Source organism: Phanerochaete carnosa, assembly GCF_000300595.1.
Source record: "Phanerochaete carnosa HHB-10118-sp unplaced genomic scaffold PHACAscaffold_3, whole genome shotgun sequence".
Taxonomy (NCBI): domain Eukaryota; kingdom Fungi; phylum Basidiomycota; class Agaricomycetes; order Polyporales; family Phanerochaetaceae; genus Phanerochaete; species Phanerochaete carnosa.
Genome location: NW_006767630.1, coordinates 3,783,263 through 3,801,896, shown reverse-complemented (window position 1 = coordinate 3,801,896; position 18,634 = coordinate 3,783,263). Strand labels below are relative to the sequence as shown.

The following is an 18,634-nucleotide window of genomic DNA, read 5'->3' as shown; positions in this document are numbered from 1 at the left end:
GGTCAACGACGGTACCAACGTCCCAGAAGCGTGAGAAATACTTCCTCCGCTCCTCTTCGATAAGCCTTTGGCCTCGAACCAATCATGGGCCTTGAATCGTCTCTAACTAGGAAGGCATCGGCCGCCAGAGATCGAGATCCTACGCAAATGATCTCAGGCCGCCATTGGCTGATAGTTCCAAGTATTTGGTTTGCGCATGCCTTTTTTGATTCGGCAAGTTGCCGTGTCCCCGCCCTTGGCCAAATGGGTTCTGAGCCTCGGCGTCTGACGGGCAACGAAGGGGAGATCCCAGTCTGCTGCTCTTGACTTCGGGTTTCGAAACTCTGTTTTCTGCTGCTCCTTCCCACACGACACAGCGACGACGAACACACGCACGACGAAGACGACAGGTAACGCAACGGACCCCTGCGACAACGAGTGAAGGAAGCTTTGCAGGCGAGCAGGTACGGTCTGGAACGGACTCGACAGAAACGTTTAACTTTTGGCGCCCGTGTGGGCTCCCTTGTTTCCGACATCTTCAACCGCGACGGACGACGACGACACTCGACACGACAACGACGACGAACCGACAGCTATATTTTGGAAGGAAAAGGATATTGGACTTGCGACATAGGACGCTCTACCGTAGGTGTGTGAAGCCAGGGTTATCGAGAGAGGCGTCTGCTGACGGGACTGGCCCCTCTCCATATCTTCCGCCTTTCTATCTTGCTCTCGACCACCACCACCACCATCTCTACCTCTTCGTTTTCTCACATCCTGCGCATATATCCACCGCGACCACGACCTTGATACCCCTACGACACTCATCGACGATCAACGCGCGCGGCAGCCGCCAGAACACGAAGACGATCCGTGTCTACATCACCGAAAGTGTACTGTATCAGCAAGGACTTAGTAACGGGAGTGCAGATCGCTTCGTGCGTATATGTCTCTCATCTTCGGCGGCTCAGTGCTCATATGAACGCCCTTTTGTCTTGCCTGCCTCCACGCTTCACCAAAATTTGGCGCACCATGTCGCACCCGCCTGCATGCGATCCTGATCTAGAGCCTGGCTTAATTGCGTAGAACACTAGAAGACTTCACATTTTACGCGCGTACGGAGAGAGCATGCCACACGAACTGGACCTCCTCTCCACGACGCCGAACGCTAACTTCGACTTCGACGACATCCCGAACGAGATCTCACCCTCGCCCAACGCCGACGCGACCGACGACAGCAACGAACGCAATATTCAGTTTCAGCTCCTCGCGGACGCTATACCCCAGCGCGAGGGCATCATGGGCGGCGTCAATTCTCGCCCCGACCAGCTGCACACAAGCTCGCTCTGCCTCGACCTGAGCCGCGTCGAGCCGCAAGGTGACGAGGAACAGAAGGTTCACGGGCTCGCGTACGAGGCAGCCTTCCTTGATAGCCTGCCCGTGTTGCACCCACCAGTATCGAGCTACACCTCCCCTGCGACGTCGCCGCCGCGCTCACCTTCGCCCTCACCATCGGGCTCGTCGCACTCTCCACATTCACCGCGCCCACCACACTCTCCACAATCCCAGCAAGCACACGATCAGAGGAGGAAAGAAGACGGCCCCGCGCCGATCCGCGGGCTCTCGGCAGCGCAGTTCGCGGAGATGCACGAGAGGTACCTCACGACGCACGCGCCGGACAGCGTCATCTTCCCGTTCCTACACGGCCTCGAGGGCGACAACGACGCCCAAACTGCGTTCTTCGTCGGCACGACTACTCCAGACGGCCGGGACGGTGGGCGCGCGGGACGCGTCAAGGTGAGCGTGAAGGCCAAGGTGCCACGCTTTCGTGGGCTCGTCTGGGTCGCGTCGGACGAGGACGACGTCGAGGAGTACGAGCGGAGCCTGCGAGTTCAGCAGCGCGCGCGCTCGCGGCAGCCACGCTCTCCGTCGCAGCAGCCCGCACGACAGGGCTCGGAAGACCTCGAGGACGACGAGGACTACCTGGACGAGGACGACCTCGAGGACGATGAGGACGACTACAGCACGAGCTCTGTCGAGGAGGAAGAAGACCTTGCGCCGAACGGCGTGGTCGCGGCGGAAATGCCGATGGACATTGATGTCGATGTCGTCGGGATGGACGTCGACGACGACGGGCGCGCGATTGGCGTCGACCTTGCGGAGCATGGTGAGGGCGCGCATATGCACCCCGTCGCGCCTCGCAATGCAGGAGCGAAGAAGCAAGGCACGCAAAGGCCTGCATTGAGTGCAATAGACACGGCTGGTGTTGGTAAAGGTGAGTTGATGCTTTCGTCTGCGTTGCTTCGAGTTTTTGTGCTTTGCGTCCTGTTGCTTTGTTCGCTCCCCCGCGCTTCCATACATCGAACCCGCCCAAAGCGCATCAAGTGCTCGGCATTGTCAAGCTTGTTCGCCGATGTCCGTCATCACGACTAGGTTACCGCTCGGTAGCCATCGACGGCGTCCAGCAACATGACCCCGCCCAACATACTTTCATTCGACACTTTACCAGGCACACTAACCGGCAGTCCCACCGCGCGCGATCGGCCGTTGCGACAGCTCGCACTATTGTGGCGTCGGTGTGCGAGCGCCACCGGACCTGGTATCATGCTACGGCCTGGACATGGTGTTCTCCCGTCGATCTCCTGCTGGGACCGCTCTCGGCAGGCCGCTCGCTAGCCTTATCGGGACGATCATCGGCTGTCGGCATGTGTCTGGCCCGCTCGCTTCTTTGCTTGTTTTGCCCTTCCGTTCATGGTCTGGCGGAGGATCTTCGCGGCCGCCCCGGAACTATTGTGCAAGCCTCAGTTCAGTTGCAGGGTTTCACAACCCACCCTCAGGGTTACTCAATGGACCCTGTGCTATCTGCCACAATGGAGATTGCGCGCGGCCGTTCTCGTGGTCGAGCCCACTCCCATTGGGTCGGTGGTGTCAGGGATGACCTGAGACGGTATGGTTGAGAACGTGGCCGAAGTCGGGCGAAGCATCGGTTGTTGGGCACCTGACGAGAGGCCAGGCCATGAGGCTACCCCTGAAGGGTATTCCGTTTTCCCCTAGGGGCACTAGCCGATAGCTTGTTTACTTCTCGCGCTTCTTTTACTGCTGCCTAAGCCTGGGATTGCGCGGGCTCACTTCTCCCTTTGTTAGTTTTGGCTTTTCCTTTCTTTTCTTTGCTGCGGAACACTCGGCTCTTCGGTCATTCACGTGCTGACGGCGCTATTCTCTACGTTCGCAGAACAACAAGTGCCCCACCACGCGCATGCGCACCGCCTGTCCAACGCGTCGACGACTTCGACGACTTCGACAGCATCGTCGATCACTCCGCCCTCGTCGACCCTCTCGTCTCCGGTACTGGAAGGCTCGCCGAGTACACCGCCGACACCACAATCGTCCCTCCCGACTCCTGAGGAGAAGTCTTCCCAGCAGCAGCAAGATGCAAACAAAGATCACATCATGCGCGACGCGCCTATGGCCTCTGTCAGGCAGTCTTCGCAGGAGCGGAGAAAGAGTGCCCCGGAGCGTGTGGCTCTTACATCGACGTTCAAGCCCCGCGAGCTCCTCTGCATCGATCGCGAGACAGGTGAGACGAGGTTCGTAGAACCCCGCGTCCCCGAGGGAATTAGCTTGCGGAATTTCGGTATTCAAGTCGTGCGTAATGATACTTCTCTTCACATGAAGTTGGTGAAGCTGACGAGGGGCGTACCATCCAGCCGATCTTTGCGACGCTCTCCGACATTGTCGTTTACTCGCCCCGAGGCAACACTCGCGCTGCGCTCGCGGTCGCCACCCATTTCGCACATGCGATCGAGGCGAAGCGTGCCCACCGTGCAGCGCGCGGGCAGACGGACTTACTGTACTACAATGTGTTTGTCCTCTGCGCGACCTCTGAGGAGGTTGTGAAGGAGATGCCGCATGTCGTAAGCAGATACACCGACGAGGTCGTCAATGGCCACCATCACAGCGACTCACAAAAGGAGGGGCAGCATCGTGCACATACACAAGGCACCGAGGGCCTCACCGCTAGCGAGTCGCACGTCCTTTCGACGCATCACACTCCACCATTACAGGATCCGCCGGAATTCCCGAAGCCAAACGTTCTCAAGGCGAACACGATCTCGTTTGCACAGCGAGAGAAGGACGAGATGCGGGAGCTGACGCAGGCGAGCGAGATTTTGACGTACCCGCTGGACGACACGGAGAGCGTCCTGAAGGAGTTCAACGCGAGCTCGACGCAGACCAAATGGGACCCAACACGCGGACAGCTCTTCCTCGGCAACGCGAGTGACGTGCCCGTTATGATATCGCCCGGCAGCGCGTCACCTACCTCAGAATGGGACTGTTCTTCGAACGACCCTGCGAAAGGCCTCGGATACGACATCTGCATCGAGTGCGACGACATGGCGCCATTACCCTCGCAGGCGCACATGCGCGCTGCCGAAGAGCACATCACGAGGCTCGAGCGCAAGTGGATGGACAAGTGCCTCCGAGACTCTGGTGAGCGTATGGAGAAGGAGAGCGCCGGTCTGGGCGAAGAGGACGCGATCCCGCCACGCCCGCCGCCTCCCGCGAACCTGGTCGTACATCTGCCATTCCCCAGTTCGGTTGCGTACGCGGGCGCCGGCATATCGCCATTTATCACCTGGATTGAGACACTTTTCCGCCCTGTCGATGGCAAAGTAACCTATGCTGCTCTCAAAGAACGCCAGCGCCGGGAAGCCGAAAGCCGGCGTTGGTCGCCGCAAAACGGAAACGGAAGCACGAACGGGCGACCTTTGATGAGGAGAAGCACGAATGCCGCGACGATTGGACATGCTGCTAGGCAGGGATACAACTGCGGATCGCACCATCACAATCAGAACCATTACGGCACTCACCACGGGCCCAATGGCCAGTTCGGTGGGCCGAGCAGCCTGCCGCCACCCAACTCCTTCCCGCAATCGTTCCTCCCATCACAAGGTTCGCAGTCGTCGTACACCCGCATGCGGAGCACCTCTGCAACACATCTCACCTCGCCTACTGCGACGCCGCCGCCCTCGACGCCGCCCATACCAACGCGCACGCGCCCGCTCAAGATCCTCGTCTACTCCGCGGACGGTTACACCGAGAGCAGCTCGCTCGCACTGACCATACTGATGGCTCTGCGGAAGATGACGCTTCCCGAGGCGTACCTCGAGCTCCAGATTGAGAAGCGCCGGAGTTTCTTCGTGTATCCGACTGAGGTGCAGCCCATGCGCCGGGTCGAGCAGCGTCTCGAACGCGAGCGCGCCGTGGCTGCGGGCATCGCGACCCCCGGCGCTGGAAGTGCTTCAGGGCCAGGCACGCCCGGACACTCACCAACGCGCCACGGACGCCCTGCGGCGATGAGCATGTCGTTCGCGGCGGGGAGCGTGCACAGCGGGTTCCTTGGACCCGCGGTCGCGCAGTCGGCGCACCAGCGCGACGAGTCGTCTGCGTTAAGCTCGGGTGCATCCGTCGCGGAGAACAATAATGGCGTCATCGGGAACGTGCGGAGACCGCGCGCGAGCACCCTCCCGCCGCCGATCGCGAAGATGGTGGGTGACCACCAGGTATGGTTCAACGACCCGCGATTTGACGGGTCGTTCCCGAGTCGGGTGTTACCTTTCCTTTATCTGGGTAACTTGTAAGTGTGCTTCGGGGTATGTTGCAGGAATGTCGTGCTGATTTGCTTGGGTGCAGGAATCACGCAGCGAACGCATATATGCTGCACGCGCTCGGGATCACACACGTCGTGTCCGTCGGCGAGTGCGCGCTGATCCCACCCGAGCACGGCCATGGGTCCTTCCAGGCGGGGCTCGCGACCGCAAAGCCAGGCTCGCTCTGGATCGAAGAGCGCGAGGGCCGGATCAAGGTGCTCGACATTAAGGGCGTGTGCGACGACGGTATCGACTCGCTCGAGCCACAGCTGCCGCCGATATGTGATTGGATCGACGAGGCGCGCAGGGAGGGCGGCAAGGTGCTCGTGCATTGTCGTGTTGGGGTATCCAGGAGTGCAACAGTCACAGTACGTTCTCGTTTTTCTCTGTCCTAAAGTGGAGAAGCTAATTAGGTACGGTAGATTGCGTACGTGATGAAGCACTTGAACATCCCGCTCGTGGACGCCTACCTCATCGTGCGCTCGCGCCGACTCTCGGTGCTCATCCAGCCGAACATGCGTCTGCTGTACAACCTTCTCGGCTGGGAAGTCAAGCTTGCGCAGGAGCGTGCCCAGAGCGATCGCGGCCGCCTTCGAGAGGAGCTGGCACGGTGTCTGAACTGGCCCTACCTCGCCAAGGAGGTGCACGCGCTGAACGAGAAATATCTTCGCCCAGCGAACTGAGCGTTTTTGCCTATCCGCTACTCTACCTCAGCCACGATATCATACACTTGTAATTGAACTTTTTCCATTGTCTCTTCTCATCTGTCCTCTGTTTGTGTACGCATTAACGCCATCTCCATCTCATCACATCTCACCGCCATGCATCACCTGTACTTCTTTCTTCTTTCTTTCTGTACAGTACACACCGCATAGCAAACGCCCCTCTGTATTTGTCCTGCTCTGTCTGGATTTTCACTTTTCCTTCGAATGTTTGTTCGATGTCGCATGAAGCTGAATCTTTATATGTGCTTCTCGGCGATGTCCTGAGCGGTGCGAGCTGGGTGGGCCACGGCCGTCATCTTATGTCGGCAGGATGCCAAGGCGCCAGTACGCCCCCAATTGTTAGATTTTGAGTTCAGGGGACCCAGTGATGTAGAAGGGAGACCCAGAACACTCCGATGTTGTGCTTACTTTATGCGCACTCGCCTTCCTTCTGAGTCACCCCAAGCCGTCACAAAACTGGTTGGTATGGGAATAAGCAGACTAATGACAGAGATCATATGGCCTCATGGGGCGCGCGCGAGTCGAACGCATTTAGTCGTCGCCATCAGGTAAGCGATTTATATACAGCTCAAAGTGAGATACATTGTTTTTCTTTTTTTCATTTATGCATCGTATAGACACGATTTTATCATGCTGCGTTCTGTGAAGATCGGGGCAACTGTATCTTTTTCGGCAATGCACTGGCACAGGGAGAAGCCAGCAGTCCAGGCAGATTGATGCACCCGCAAAACCCCTCGCTGAGACGAAGATGGCCCTTGGAATGCAGCGCAGGGAACGCATCGGCAAGACAATTGTTCAAACAGCTATGCGCCTGGAAGGTGTACGACGGCATCAGGACCACAGTCCAAACTCGGACGGACTCGACAAGGCCATCGTCTACGAGGCTGCGCAGCTCCGCATCTGCGCGGCCTATGAATGGAGAATGCTGTGCCAATATGTGTCGCGCCTCGGCCGTCTGCGCCTGGTCGTCATATCCCATGGGGAACGGCCACATGTGGAGCTCCAGCTCAATGTACTCGAGCGGAGGCGGGTTGTCGGGACGCTTGCGCAGCACCGCTACGGCCGCGGCGAGCGTGGTCCAGGGCTCGTCGTACAGGAAACCTGTCCGCTCTCTGTCTGACCTACTACACACCACGAGGACCAGTGTTATTCTGCGCAGTGCAGGTATGCTCGCAAAATTAAGGTTCGGGTATACATCTGACTCCGCTGTGGGGCGAGCAGCTATCAGTATGGCCTTGGGACGGGAGCAGACCGAATAACGCACCTTCAAATCTCGGAGAATGAACATAATCCTTGACATGCTCCACTGTCGCTGAGCAAGTGTTTACTATTCGCTGTCTCTCGTCAATAAAACCCGCAACATCCAAGTACCTGACGTCCGACATACGGAGCACCAACACGAAGACTGGTAGGGGCTCATACATGCGGATAACGAAGGTCTTGATGCAGGGTAGCCCCTTGGGGTCGACATCGTGGCTGTCGTAGACATCGCTGTCATCAACTTGAAGCGAGTCGTACTCCTCTGCTCCGTCCCAAACTTCGCCATTCTCGTCGCTCTCGTCGCTCTCGTCATCCTCGTCATCCCGTTTTCGCCAGGTCCCACGTAGTCGCTATCATTTGGAGCCCACTCCACCCTGATGAGTTCAAGTTCCTTAAGCTCGGGAAACAGGAAGAGCAGGTCACACAGCGCACGCGGATCATACTCTCGTGCTGGCGCCACTGGTACCACTCTCCGTCGATCATGAGCGACTGGAGGCCGAACCGCTGAATGATGGGCTGCTCAGGCCGCTTGTATAGGACGCCGCGAAGCTCGAGGACGAGGAGCCCGGGGAACATGGGCAAGTAGCGCGGGAGCACATTGGCGAAGTCGACCCTGCTATTCTTCCCACATCCCCAGCGCAATGTTAGCTTCTTGGCGTACTGCCGATGCGTAAAGACGGGCTCCTGGACGAAGTCTTGCAAGAAGTAATTCGCGGTCGATTGCTCGCCGGGGAGCTTGATGACGAGCGAGAGCGTGTGGAAGCGAGCACGGAGGGTCATGTCCGCCCATTCCTTACACACTCTAGATGCTGCGAAGAGATCATGCTTTTGGCTGAGTTGCACGAAATCAAAACGTGTAGTAGACATCGCTGCGCCCCACGGCGTCGAAGATGTGGTCGTGAACGTCGAAAGGCAGGTTCACAAGTGCTTTGGAGGACGCCATAGTTATACTCTTGGTTCGAATATCTCAGAAACAGTTGGAGATGTAAATTAGAGGCTGAGAAGAGAAAAGAATTGCAAGCATAGGGGTTACGCTGGATGCAGAGCATCAATCACCGCGCCCTTCCAAAACAAGACATCCGCCCTTGAGAGTGACGGTCAGTCACTTCTGACCCCCACTGACCCTACACGACAACCCTAAGCTCACGTTAAGCCTTGCTTAGTTAGCGTTTAGCTGCAAGGTTATACGCGACGGCTATGCTAGATAAAGGTGTGCCCCGGCGGCATGGCTCTGAGAGTTATTCCGCAGCTCGATTGATCAAAATCTAATGATAGACATTCGCTCCCTCCCTCGAGTTGCTGCGATACTTACTGACCACATGCAGTGCAATCTCTAAGAACACCTTTCGGAAGAGGAAGTACGAGATTGAGCTTGAAGATACCCCGACTTGGTCATGTACCAGCATCTCCGCGGGCCATTTGCCCCTTGTTACTGATGCGACTAACCCGCAGTGTTACGAGGCGTCGACGGCGCCGCGTCGAGCGAAACGACACTGATTTTCCTCGACAAACTTAGCAACGAGCAGTTTTATTCCAGCGGCCGCTGGACTCAAATGCGCACGAGGCCCGGTCAATGACTAGTGTTGAATGGTTTGGGAAGGGAGGAGAGAGTACTTAGGGCAGCCGCTGCGTGAGGAGCGCTTGCCACAGAGATAGTGTTGCTGCTGCTGCTCCGTCACGATTACGGGTGCTGTGTTCTTTGCTACCTCCAGCTGCAGCGGTAGCACATAGTTATAAAAGGTGAATCATATTTCTTCCTCTCCTCCGCGGGTGGTGGCATGCTGACTACCTATCAGAGTACTAGTCTCATAGGGAAATCGGAGTCTTCACTACGGAGATAACCTTAAACCTAATTGAACCGCGCTTATCAAGGTGAACAACCATCCATCGTCTGGCCCAACCATTGACCAGCATGTCCACTCGGAGGCCGCGTTAGCCTACGCAGCCCAGCTGCCAAACCACGATCACGGAGAACCTCTGTGGCAGCCGGAGCCCTCAAAGTATGGCGAGGTCCTCATCGGTGGCGTTGGGTTCGTCGAGGACGGATGCTTCTATCGGCTCTTCAACTGCACACTCGCAGCGGACGACCCTGTAAACGCCAATCGTGTCCCGCATGGATATATTCCTCTTGAGTACGACAAATGGGCTCTTCTGCAAACCAGGGAGAACTATCTGCCTCCGAAGCCGATCTACAGCAAATCTATTTCCCAGTTCAAAGCTGAAGCAGGGGCAACAGCGTAAGTTTGCCTTCGATCCCTGCGACTCTTTATTGATATTGTGGGAAGCAAGGGGGTTTCGCTGTCGTACAAGTTCGAATGCAAAAGCCAGGAGGGAGCGATCCTCGTTCCCGGTTCGGACGTCACCTTATCTCACGTGCAAGCGAATCTACGATTTCACGAATACGTCCGAATGAACCACGCATCGTGGCACGCGTTCGCGGTTGATCAAGGTCGCATGATCGCCCCGGAAGATGTTGTCCTGGTCATCGGCTGACTGAAGACGTCCGAGTGGGCCGTAGCGGCTGTTGCAAACCACGGCAAGTCGCACGCGATTTCGTTTGGTGCTGAAGGGGGCATCGCTTCAGCAGAGTTTGCGGTCGAGCATTCGGCAGAGGCAGTAATGTCCGTGAGCCAGAGGAGTGGGCCGAAGCGAGACAGTGCTAGGACTTCTGAGGATTCGTTGGGAATCATGCGAGACCAGTGCCTGTTCGTGAGGTACTACAAAGTCAAGTACCGTCGTTTTCTTCCCATGAAGATCGTAGCGGAAGCGGAGCCCAAAGAGGGGGATGCCTCCGAAGGCTCGGGAGATGGTTGTTCACCTGGAGGTCAGCTGACCCCGGTCATCCGCGGACATGATGGTGCTCACCTTCGTGTTCTAGTAACGGGCAGCCCAACTCTGGCAATGTCACGATCTACAAGTGAAGATTATGTTATAGACGTGGAGGAGATGCCATCCGGAAGAAAGGTACGAAATGGTTATAACTGAAAGTGCTCTCAGCGAAGATTTACGACCGAACTGTTAGCTTCGGGACGCGCTAGACGACCTTTTGGACTACATCTTAGAGGTTCGTGTTTCTGCCAATGACAAGAATGGACTAAAGTTGAATGACTTCGATTACAGTGCTCAGATGCTTCCTCTGCTATCGTAACCCACGATGATTTGAGTTTGTTGGGAATTAATAGTGACGGTGAGTATACAGCTAACACCTGGTAAAATTATATTTAATCAACTTAGAAGATTCGCCTGGCAGTATAATGACTGCGCTTATGAGCCTGCATCCACAAATTGTGGTTGATGCTCATGGCGGTAAGACCATGCACCCGTAGGTAAATCGAAAGGTTCTGACTCATTAGTAGTTGGATGCATTGTGAACGAGACCGCGGAACCGTCCTTCAACGTGCTCTCAGACTTGTCTAACCGTGACATCGTCGGCGGTCTCGACCCCCTGGCGTCGTTCGATGAGAACCCATCTGACATCTCAATAACGGAAGAGTGCGACCCAGCCGAATGCAACGTACCGAATGGCTCCGGACCCATTGCTTTTAACGAACATTACATGTCCGTAATAGGCTCTGCAAATTCGCAAGCCCCTATATCAATCATGCCACCTCCCTACGATAACGCCCCGTCGCCCTCCGCTTACGATCACACCTTCACTGCGTCGAGTAATGGCGCATGTGACGACCGCTCTCGAGCTTTGTCGCCCTCGTCTGACATACCTCCGAACTCGCCGCCTCCCAATTCTCTCACGCAGAACTTTGAGAGTATGCGCTTCGAATCACCGAGCTGGTCGACCTCTCGGCTGCCCCCAGACGGGCATTCGTCACCAGCGCAACGGCAGAAAAAAACGGGATCTCTTCCCCAGTTCGTCATTCCGGTTGCCTTGAGTCCAGCGACTGCCGTTCGCGATGAGCCGCCGACGATCAACGCTTCGGACGACAGTATGCAGACTGGTCCTCAGCTGCATATCGTCCCTACGATGCCGATCAGTAGTGGTGACGGAGTTACACAGAGCGTCCCAATGCTTCAGCAAGGTGTGTGCTATTTACTTATGGTCTTCTGCTTCGCTCTTGCCACGTTTCCTTCCGTCTCTTCGACGCTGCGGAAATGGTCGCAGGCTTAGCGCGAACGTAACCCCTAGCCTACCGCTGATCCCTCTTGTTGTATCAGGAAACACGCAGGAGACCAACCAGCAAAGCTGGGATCGGCCACAACAACTTAATCTCCTAATCTCCAGACGGCCAATCAATCCATAGCGTCTGCCTCTCAGCACACCGATCAGTCTCGGTATTTCTATGCCGAATCGAATCACTCGTCACCGGGAATATCCTATGCGTCCATGCTCAAGACTCATCATCACCGCCCGTACGATCTCGCCACAGCAAAGGGCTTCCTTGTCCCTCAGGTACCCCTTGCTCGCAGCAGAAGCCTCTCCGACACTTCTTTCCGCCCTCCAATCTGCGATACCGCGCTCATGCCGAACAACGCCGTCAATATGAACGATGTGTTCACGGGTCCGGGGTCGACCTCGCCATCGCCGTCGCCAATGATGGGAACCCAGCGGCTGCCTTCATCCGCGGGTCTTCACCAGACATCCTTTGGCCAGACCCTCACACCACCTGGCCGACTACAACACAACTCCTTCGGTCCACCGAACACCAATCCGTCATACGCATTCAGCGGATTCTTGTCCGCCGACATTGGCGCCACAGACCTTCGGCGGACGAAGTCCGATGGCATGCGTAGCGGCGGCTGCTTTGGGCACCGTCAAGTGCGCTCCGAGGATCTGCGGCATACACTCTCGCCGTCTCTTTCGTCCGCGACGCTGTATCCTCCTGTGGGGCAGTCTGCTCGGGAGTTCATTCACAACGCTAACCAACAGCAGTACCTCCACCCTACTCAGACCATCATCCCATCCATACGCCAGGGTCACCACCGGCGCTCGTCGTCTGGCTCTCGCGAACGGCCGTTGGGATGGAACAGCGGCGTCGGCAGCTGTCGTGCCAGCCCGTACTCGAGCCCTAGCGCCAGCCCACGGTCGGGCTACCATCCGCTCCCCAGCGAGCCTGAGCTGAGCATGAGCATCCCGACGCAGCGTGACTCGGTGAGTGCTGACTTGGTCATGCCTCTCAGTGATCTGATGGACGGCGCCGACATGAACATGCAGGTCGACGTTGGCACGGAGGCCATGACGGTCACGAAGGTGAAGGTGACGACGCCGAGTACGGCAGACGCGAGCCAGAAGCGCAGGAAGCAGCCCGCGAACTTCGTGTGCCATGTTCCGGGGTGCGGCAGCACTTTCACCCGTCACTTTAACCTCAAGGGGTCACCTGCGCTCGCACGCCGAGGAGAAGCCGTACCAGTGCAATTAGCCGGGCCGTGGCAAATGCTTCGCGCGACAGCACGACTGCAAGCGGCACGAGCAGCTCCATCTCAATATCCGTCCGTACTCCTGCGAGGGATGCAAGAAGAACTTTGCTCGGATGGATGCGCTCAATCGTCACTGTAAGTAGTCTCATGGCCTTCCGTCCTCACGTCCTCGACGCTGACGCTATCTCTGACAGTGCGCTCTGAAGGAGGCGCCGAGTGTCGTAGTATTCAGAAGGAGATGTGGCCTAACGGCGATGAGGTTACGGAACCGGGTGACTCTACCTCGTCCTCCTCGCTCAAGCCCGATCCCGACGCCAACTGGAGCGGTAGCATAATCATGTGACAACCTCCCGCTCCGACACCACGATCGGTGCGCCGACGACGTCTGGCACGGGTTGTGCGCCTACAACGGCAAACTATCATGACGTACTCGGTCTCATCTACAACCCTTAATGTATGCCTGGCTCTAGGACGGGATATTTCTTCGTATGCTCCTATCGTATCTCATCCGGACGCTACCCTGGCGTTTCTTGTGCTTATAGTACCATAGTTTTTACATGTCTCCTCTCTGCTTTCTCCGTATCTTTTATATGCTTCTTGCTTTGGGCTGTTGTCGCGAAGGGTTCCTCCTCTCCCTCCCTCCTTGCACGCATATACGGGCCCGTCGGCCGCGACGAGCCCCCGTCCGTGCTAATATACTCTTGTAACGTTCTCGTCATCATCGAAAAAGCTATTCATCCCATTGTAGCCTAGACTGTCGTAGACACCAGATGCCTGCAATATTTATTTGGTTCGAGTTACATACAAGAGCTTCTATGAGATACAGGGCGGCGAGCGTGTGTGTAGCCGAGGAATAAACGTGTACTCATCATGCCAAGCGTGCGCTGAGCCTGGGCGGGGCAGCCAGCATCGCGCAGTTTGGCCGGTGCGATGTTAACGTTCAAGTCTTCGTATATCAGGTACGCACGGAGGAACAGGTTTGTTTAGGGCGGGCTGTACATTGAAATAGCTTGCCTGTAGAGGCGGCAGCATCAGCAGTGCGCCAAGGGACCTCCCTTCCAACGACTAAATATCTGCATTCGCGGATTCCCCGAGGGATGAAGAAAAGCAAGTTCTTTTCCCGGACTATATATCAGAATGCTGTGTTCTTTATTACTATATGCAAAGTGGCGGCGAGCCATGCTTCCCTTCTGTTTGTTCCTAAGTCTGTTATTTATATGCCAAACCGCGTGCATGACTCTTATTCGAGTCGTGTGATTCACTCAGCTCATGGCTTGCTTACGATGGCTTTGTGCTCTCTTCTTTTCTCACTACAAGGAAAGTTGAGGATGATTACGTTGACGAGGTGCGACTTTAAATTGGGCAATCTGCGAAACCCGGACGTCGAATAACAAGAAATATATAGTAACGTCAGCTTGAAGGCCCCCTCAGGCAGCATGCCCCGCAGGATGTGGGGCAGCACATGCTTGTAAAACTACGCAGTCAGTAGCCACCTAAACGCTGCGGTTTTTCTGGAGACTTACCACTATCAGCCGATCTTAAACGAGTAGCGCCCCTGTCATGTCCAGGTGCGCGAACACATCTCTGAGATAATCGCCCGAAGGCACATAAAACTCGGGAACAAGCCCGTCGTCTGTTGGCGGCGTGCAGTGCAGAGACATACGTACGGTCCTAAGTCGTCCTTGTTCGACCAGTTCGAGCATAGCAGTCTCAAAATCGACGCGGCTGCCACATCGGTGACCCAGGGCGACTTGCATGCGGGGCAAGAATACTTCGGCCACCTCCAACTCTGACGATGCGAGCCAGAGGTCGATATGTTCGAGACAGCACGATGGGTCCAGAGAGCGAAGAGCCTTGGTGGCTCGAGTCCACGAAACGGAGTTAAGCCACTGCTTCCTGTCGTCTAGTGCGTATTCTCCTACGCTCGCTATTTCCAGCTCAATAGCAATTGTCAGCTGCTTAAGGCTGCGCAAGCCGAAGAGGTTTGGGCGCGCATCAGCTACGGAGACAGATGAGAAGGGCGATAACAGGATGTGCTTTAGGAACTTACCTCCATCCCCATCTCCTGCGCCCCAACAGGTGACGGAAAGGCCTATTTCCTCGATCGGCGTCGACAATCCTTTTGCCATCAGCAGGGCCTCGTCAAGCTCGTCTCCAGAAAACGTGGTGAGGTCGAGGTGTTTCAGAAGCCCAGGCTTGGCCAGCCTCTTGATGACCTCCGAAATCGGGCCTTCACCTGGTGTTTGCATCAGAGTGAGGGATGAGATTGGGGGAAGAGCGTAGTTGGACCATATCAACTCCTCATCGGAGCGCATGTTGTATATGTCCACGAGGAAGAGGTGCCGAATGAACGAAAACTGCGACAGCACAGTGCAGAGAGCGTGTACCTCGTGCGGGAGCTTTAGGTGCCGTCGATAGGGGGGAAGTGTGCCGAGGATTGTCAGTCTGTCAATGAAAAGCGGTTGAGCGAATTTCTCTCGAAGACATTGCTTTGGCCAGAGCGCGCCTTCTAGCTTCATGGTGCGAACAGCGGGAAAGAGCCGAATAATACGCGTGAAGTCGAGAGAGACGCCCTCTGAGCCCCAGGATAGAGCGAGAACCTGCACGAAACTCTGCACCAGGGGAAATATTTTCGATTTTGTAAAGTCTTGAGTCAAATAATAAGCAGAGGTGCGCCGCAGTGGTTTGAGCTCTTGGTTCGCGGACATGTCAAGCGAAATAGAATAGAAGCGGTGCCTAAGAGTGTACTCCCTCCAGAGTCGGCAAACCAGTGAGGCAGAGAATAAGCTTTCCTTTTTATTGTCAGCCCCTCGAAGGGTATCGAAGACGAGGTCGAATACTTCTAACGGGAGGATGTCGTTGATTAAGCTGACATGCCTATCCACTATAGTCTTTATTCCGGCTTTGGACGGTACAGGATCCATCTGTTTTTCAAAGAGCGGCACAGCTAAGCATACGGAAGCACGAAGAGTACAATTTTCAGACCTTCCACCTGCTTGTAGATCGTTACGAAAAAGGTGCAGCTGGGAATCTACGGCCGCTATGTAGCAACCCTAACCCTATGATGGCGCTTACGTAGTATCCCCCGCCGGCTTTCGAACTGTGCGACCTGCACTCCTAGTAGTCCTACAGTCGTCAATGCCTAACGTTCTCGTGTATTCTTGATAACGACGTGCCTGGTCTAAAGCATCTCGGAACCGTGCTGCTTCGGCAAAATGGTACCACTCAACAGTGCCGGGGATCGGCGAAACGGTCGTTGCCCTTGCCCGCCGCTTGTCGCTCGCGGTGCCGGGAGAGTTATGTGCTGACAGAGTATGCTATCCTTGCATTCAACGGTATCTGAGGACGTGGACGCTCCGTCTCGCGCGGTACGCTCTCAATAATGTCTAACGCCAGTTCACAGTTCGCCTGATTAATTGAGTTTCGGCGAGTGTAGACAGCTTCATGGTCGTAGCAGCAATACCACAGGAATCCTAATGAAGCGCTGTAGTACAGCAGGTTATACGCGTTCCTCAGCCACGTAAGCCTGTGGAGTGGCGGATGTTGCGATGTTCGTTTTTATTTGGACGTTGCCGCCGACATTTAACAACGACAGCAGCCCACTCGCCCCCCTACACCAAGTATTGGTTCCAGCATATCCACGCGGAAGGCTCTCTACCTCGAGTTCGAAGGCGAGCTCGCAATCAAGGAGAAGGCCATTCAGGAACCAGGTTTCGATGAAATTCTCATGGAGCCCACGCAGCTGCACTACAACCCTCCGCAGGCTAGCAACAAGGTATGGGATGCGCGCTTATTCAGTACATTGCTCACAGCGTAAGCGGTGACTTATATAAGCTCAGCCCCAGCGACGGTCACGGTCAGCATTGTAACATGATAGTGTCTTTAGTGCGTCCATTGTTCGTTAGACTGTGCTGACTTTGCTTGGGCAAAATTGCATAAGTCGAACTCAGTCTTGTCTGGCCGCTCAGAATGACGTTAGTGCAGTGGGAAGTCGTGACCTGCCTTACTGATCAGCTTTTCAACTTAGGAGCCCGTGGGCGGAGACTACTCGGAGGGGCTACGTTGCTCTTCCTCGGCGTATATTCCCGCTTCTTAGTCATGCACGGCCACGGGAAACCGTAGCTCTTGCGCTTTTCGTTTGTTTCATATATATAGGCAGAAGATTGGTTCAATGCGACCAGCATTCTTATTTTTCTCTGGCCGCCATACTTACTATGTCCACTCAGAAGGCTCTCTACCTCCTTGAGGCTAAGGGTCAGCTTGCGATCAAGACGAAGGATATACCGGAGCCCGACACTGACGAGGTTCTTGTCGAGATTCACGCGGCTGCGTTGAACCCCGTCGACTGGAAAATCCAGACAAATAATATCATCGTCAAGCATTACCCTGCCATACTTGGCCTCGACGCAGCAGGCGTTGTCAAGAAGGTCGGCAGTGGGGTGATCAATGTCGGTGTCGGTGACAAGGTGTACGTCAATAGCGAAACGCGCCACCACGAAGTGCTAACAACTTTACAGGGTCTACCAAGGCTTTTACGATGAACGCCGCGCCGCGTTTCAGCAGTACGCCGTCGTTCCAGCAGACATTATTGCCCAGGTATGTCACCTCGGACACTGGATCAGGGTGCGCTTCGGCTGCTCAATTGCATGTCTAAGGTCCCGCCGAACGTAACTTTGGATCAGGCTTCCACCCTCCCGATCGGACTCGCGACTGCGGCTCTCGGTTTGTATAACCGCAAGGGGGCAGGTGGCATTGCTCTCACTGCGCCCTGGGAGGAGAGTGGCCGCGGCAAGTACGCTGGTGAGCCTATCCTGATAATTGGCGGTGCCTCTGCAGTCGGCCAGCTGGGTATGTACGCTCTCCTTTTTGAATGACCGCCGCACCAAGCTAATCATGCGCAGTGATCCAATTCGCGAAGCTCTCGGGCTTTTCGCCCATCATCACAACGGGCTCATTGCACAATGAGGTGCTTCTCAAGTCGCTCGGCGCGACGCACATTATCGACCGCAACGCGCCGCTGTCCGAGCTGTCTGACACGATCAAGGCGATTACAGAGAAGCCCGTCAAGGTTGCTTATGACGCGATCTCGTACCCAGAGACGCAGAACGCCGCATACGACATCCTGGCGTCGGGCGGGAAGCTTGTGCACGTTTTATTCAACGCCCTTGACAAGGACAGGCTCACGCCCGACAAGGAGGTCGTCCATGTGTTTGGCAGCGTCCATCCGCCAGAGCAGCGCGAGGTCGGCAGGAAATTGTACGCCAATTTGACAAGCCTGCTCGAGACCGGCGACATTAAGGTAACGAGTGTCATTTGTATGCTGCCGTCGCTCAATGCTCATTGTTTCTCGCAAAGCCAAACAACGTCGAAGTACTGCACAACGGCCTCGCAGGCATCCCCGAGGGTCTAGAGAAGCTCCGGAGTGGTGTCAGTGCGTTCAAATTTGTCGCACATCCGCATGAAACTGCCTAAGGTATTTAGAAGTTAAGGTAGATTAGTATTAATTGTAGCGGGAATCTAGCATAGCGTTAGTCGAGTTTATGTCCTGCGTGAATGTGGGCGTCACTTTTAGGCCGGATCAAATAACATAAGATTGTCCATAGAGAAGACCAGTCCTAACGCATATATTCCGACAACAGGGTCAATAAC

The 18,634-nt window shown here is 55.8% G+C and overlaps 7 protein-coding genes across 7 annotated transcripts; 5 read left to right on the top strand and 2 right to left on the bottom strand.

Annotated features, from left to right (window-relative positions):
* Positions 1-348: 348 nt before the first annotated feature.
* On the top strand, positions 349-6,548 carry PHACADRAFT_253113 (uncharacterized protein). Its single transcript, XM_007393881.1, has 7 exons — positions 349-628; positions 830-917; positions 1,046-2,254; positions 3,212-3,624; positions 3,687-5,617; positions 5,674-5,998; positions 6,053-6,548. Exons 3-7 carry the CDS (start codon positions 1,108-1,110, stop codon positions 6,311-6,313), a joined length of 4,077 nt encoding a protein of 1,358 aa, XP_007393943.1. The 5' UTR covers positions 349-628; positions 830-917; positions 1,046-1,107; the 3' UTR covers positions 6,314-6,548.
* A 430-nt stretch (positions 6,549-6,978) lies between these two features.
* PHACADRAFT_253111 (uncharacterized protein) lies at positions 6,979-7,547 on the top strand. The gene has a single exon (XM_007393880.1). The coding sequence runs from the start codon at positions 7,104-7,106 to the stop codon at positions 7,473-7,475; it is 372 nt and encodes a 123-aa protein (XP_007393942.1). The 5' UTR covers positions 6,979-7,103; the 3' UTR covers positions 7,476-7,547.
* A 1,293-nt stretch (positions 7,548-8,840) lies between these two features.
* On the top strand, positions 8,841-10,108 carry PHACADRAFT_193765 (uncharacterized protein; the record flags this gene model as incomplete). The annotated part of the gene is made up of 3 exons (XM_007393879.1): positions 8,841-8,852; positions 9,488-9,852; positions 9,901-10,108. 3 exons carry the CDS (start codon positions 8,841-8,843, stop codon positions 10,106-10,108), a joined length of 585 nt encoding a protein of 194 aa, XP_007393941.1.
* An 898-nt stretch (positions 10,109-11,006) lies between these two features.
* Positions 11,007-11,738, top strand: PHACADRAFT_88781 (uncharacterized protein; the record flags this gene model as incomplete). The annotated part of the gene is made up of 1 exon (XM_007393878.1): positions 11,007-11,738. A coding segment is annotated over one exon (732 nt), but the record flags the coding sequence as incomplete, so codon positions are not given.
* Positions 11,739-13,413: 1,675 nt separating this feature from the next.
* PHACADRAFT_253110 (uncharacterized protein) lies at positions 13,414-13,802 on the bottom strand. Its single transcript, XM_007393877.1, has one exon. It carries the CDS (start codon positions 13,702-13,704, stop codon positions 13,522-13,524), a length of 183 nt encoding a protein of 60 aa, XP_007393939.1. The 5' UTR covers positions 13,705-13,802; the 3' UTR covers positions 13,414-13,521.
* Positions 13,803-14,307: 505 nt separating this feature from the next.
* Positions 14,308-15,927, bottom strand: PHACADRAFT_207441 (uncharacterized protein). Its single transcript, XM_007393876.1, has 2 exons — positions 15,036-15,927; positions 14,308-14,984 (listed from the first exon to the last, which is right to left on the bottom strand). Exons 1-2 carry the CDS (start codon positions 15,907-15,909, stop codon positions 14,524-14,526), a joined length of 1,335 nt encoding a protein of 444 aa, XP_007393938.1. The 5' UTR covers positions 15,910-15,927; the 3' UTR covers positions 14,308-14,523.
* An 806-nt stretch (positions 15,928-16,733) lies between these two features.
* On the top strand, positions 16,734-18,572 carry PHACADRAFT_253109 (uncharacterized protein). Its single transcript, XM_007393875.1, has 6 exons — positions 16,734-16,760; positions 16,820-17,453; positions 17,503-17,581; positions 17,641-17,833; positions 17,887-18,284; positions 18,341-18,572. The coding sequence occupies exons 2-6, from the start codon at positions 17,200-17,202 to the stop codon at positions 18,455-18,457; spliced, it is 1,041 nt and encodes a 346-aa protein (XP_007393937.1). The 5' UTR covers positions 16,734-16,760; positions 16,820-17,199; the 3' UTR covers positions 18,458-18,572.
* Positions 18,573-18,634: the final 62 nt, after the last annotated feature.

What these genes read in the sequence shown, in the direction of transcription:
- PHACADRAFT_253110 (XM_007393877.1), bottom strand. Translation starts at nt 13,704, where the DNA reads ATGACGAGAACGTTACAAGAGTATATTAGCACGGACGGGGGCTCGTCG.
- PHACADRAFT_207441 (XM_007393876.1), bottom strand. Translation starts at nt 15,909, where the DNA reads ATGGATCCTGTACCGTCCAAAGCCGGAATAAAGACTATAGTGGATAGG. An exon ending in CGCAGGAGATGGGGATGGAG is followed by an intron (nt 14,985 to 15,035) that starts GTAAGTTCCTAA and finishes CTGTCTCCGTAG; the next exon opens with CTGATGCGCGCCCAAACCTC.
- PHACADRAFT_253113 (XM_007393881.1), top strand. Translation starts at nt 1,108, where the DNA reads ATGCCACACGAACTGGACCTCCTCTCCACGACGCCGAACGCTAACTTC. An exon ending in CACGGCTGGTGTTGGTAAAG is followed by an intron (nt 2,255 to 3,211) that starts GTGAGTTGATGC and finishes CTACGTTCGCAG; the next exon opens with AACAACAAGTGCCCCACCAC. An exon ending in CCAGGAGTGCAACAGTCACA is followed by an intron (nt 5,999 to 6,052) that starts GTACGTTCTCGT and finishes TAGGTACGGTAG; the next exon opens with ATTGCGTACGTGATGAAGCA.
- PHACADRAFT_253109 (XM_007393875.1), top strand. Translation starts at nt 17,200, where the DNA reads ATGTCCACTCAGAAGGCTCTCTACCTCCTTGAGGCTAAGGGTCAGCTT. An exon ending in CAGCAGACATTATTGCCCAG is followed by an intron (nt 17,582 to 17,640) that starts GTATGTCACCTC and finishes TGCATGTCTAAG; the next exon opens with GTCCCGCCGAACGTAACTTT. An exon ending in TCGAGACCGGCGACATTAAG is followed by an intron (nt 18,285 to 18,340) that starts GTAACGAGTGTC and finishes TTTCTCGCAAAG; the next exon opens with CCAAACAACGTCGAAGTACT.
- PHACADRAFT_253111 (XM_007393880.1), top strand. Translation starts at nt 7,104, where the DNA reads ATGGCCCTTGGAATGCAGCGCAGGGAACGCATCGGCAAGACAATTGTT.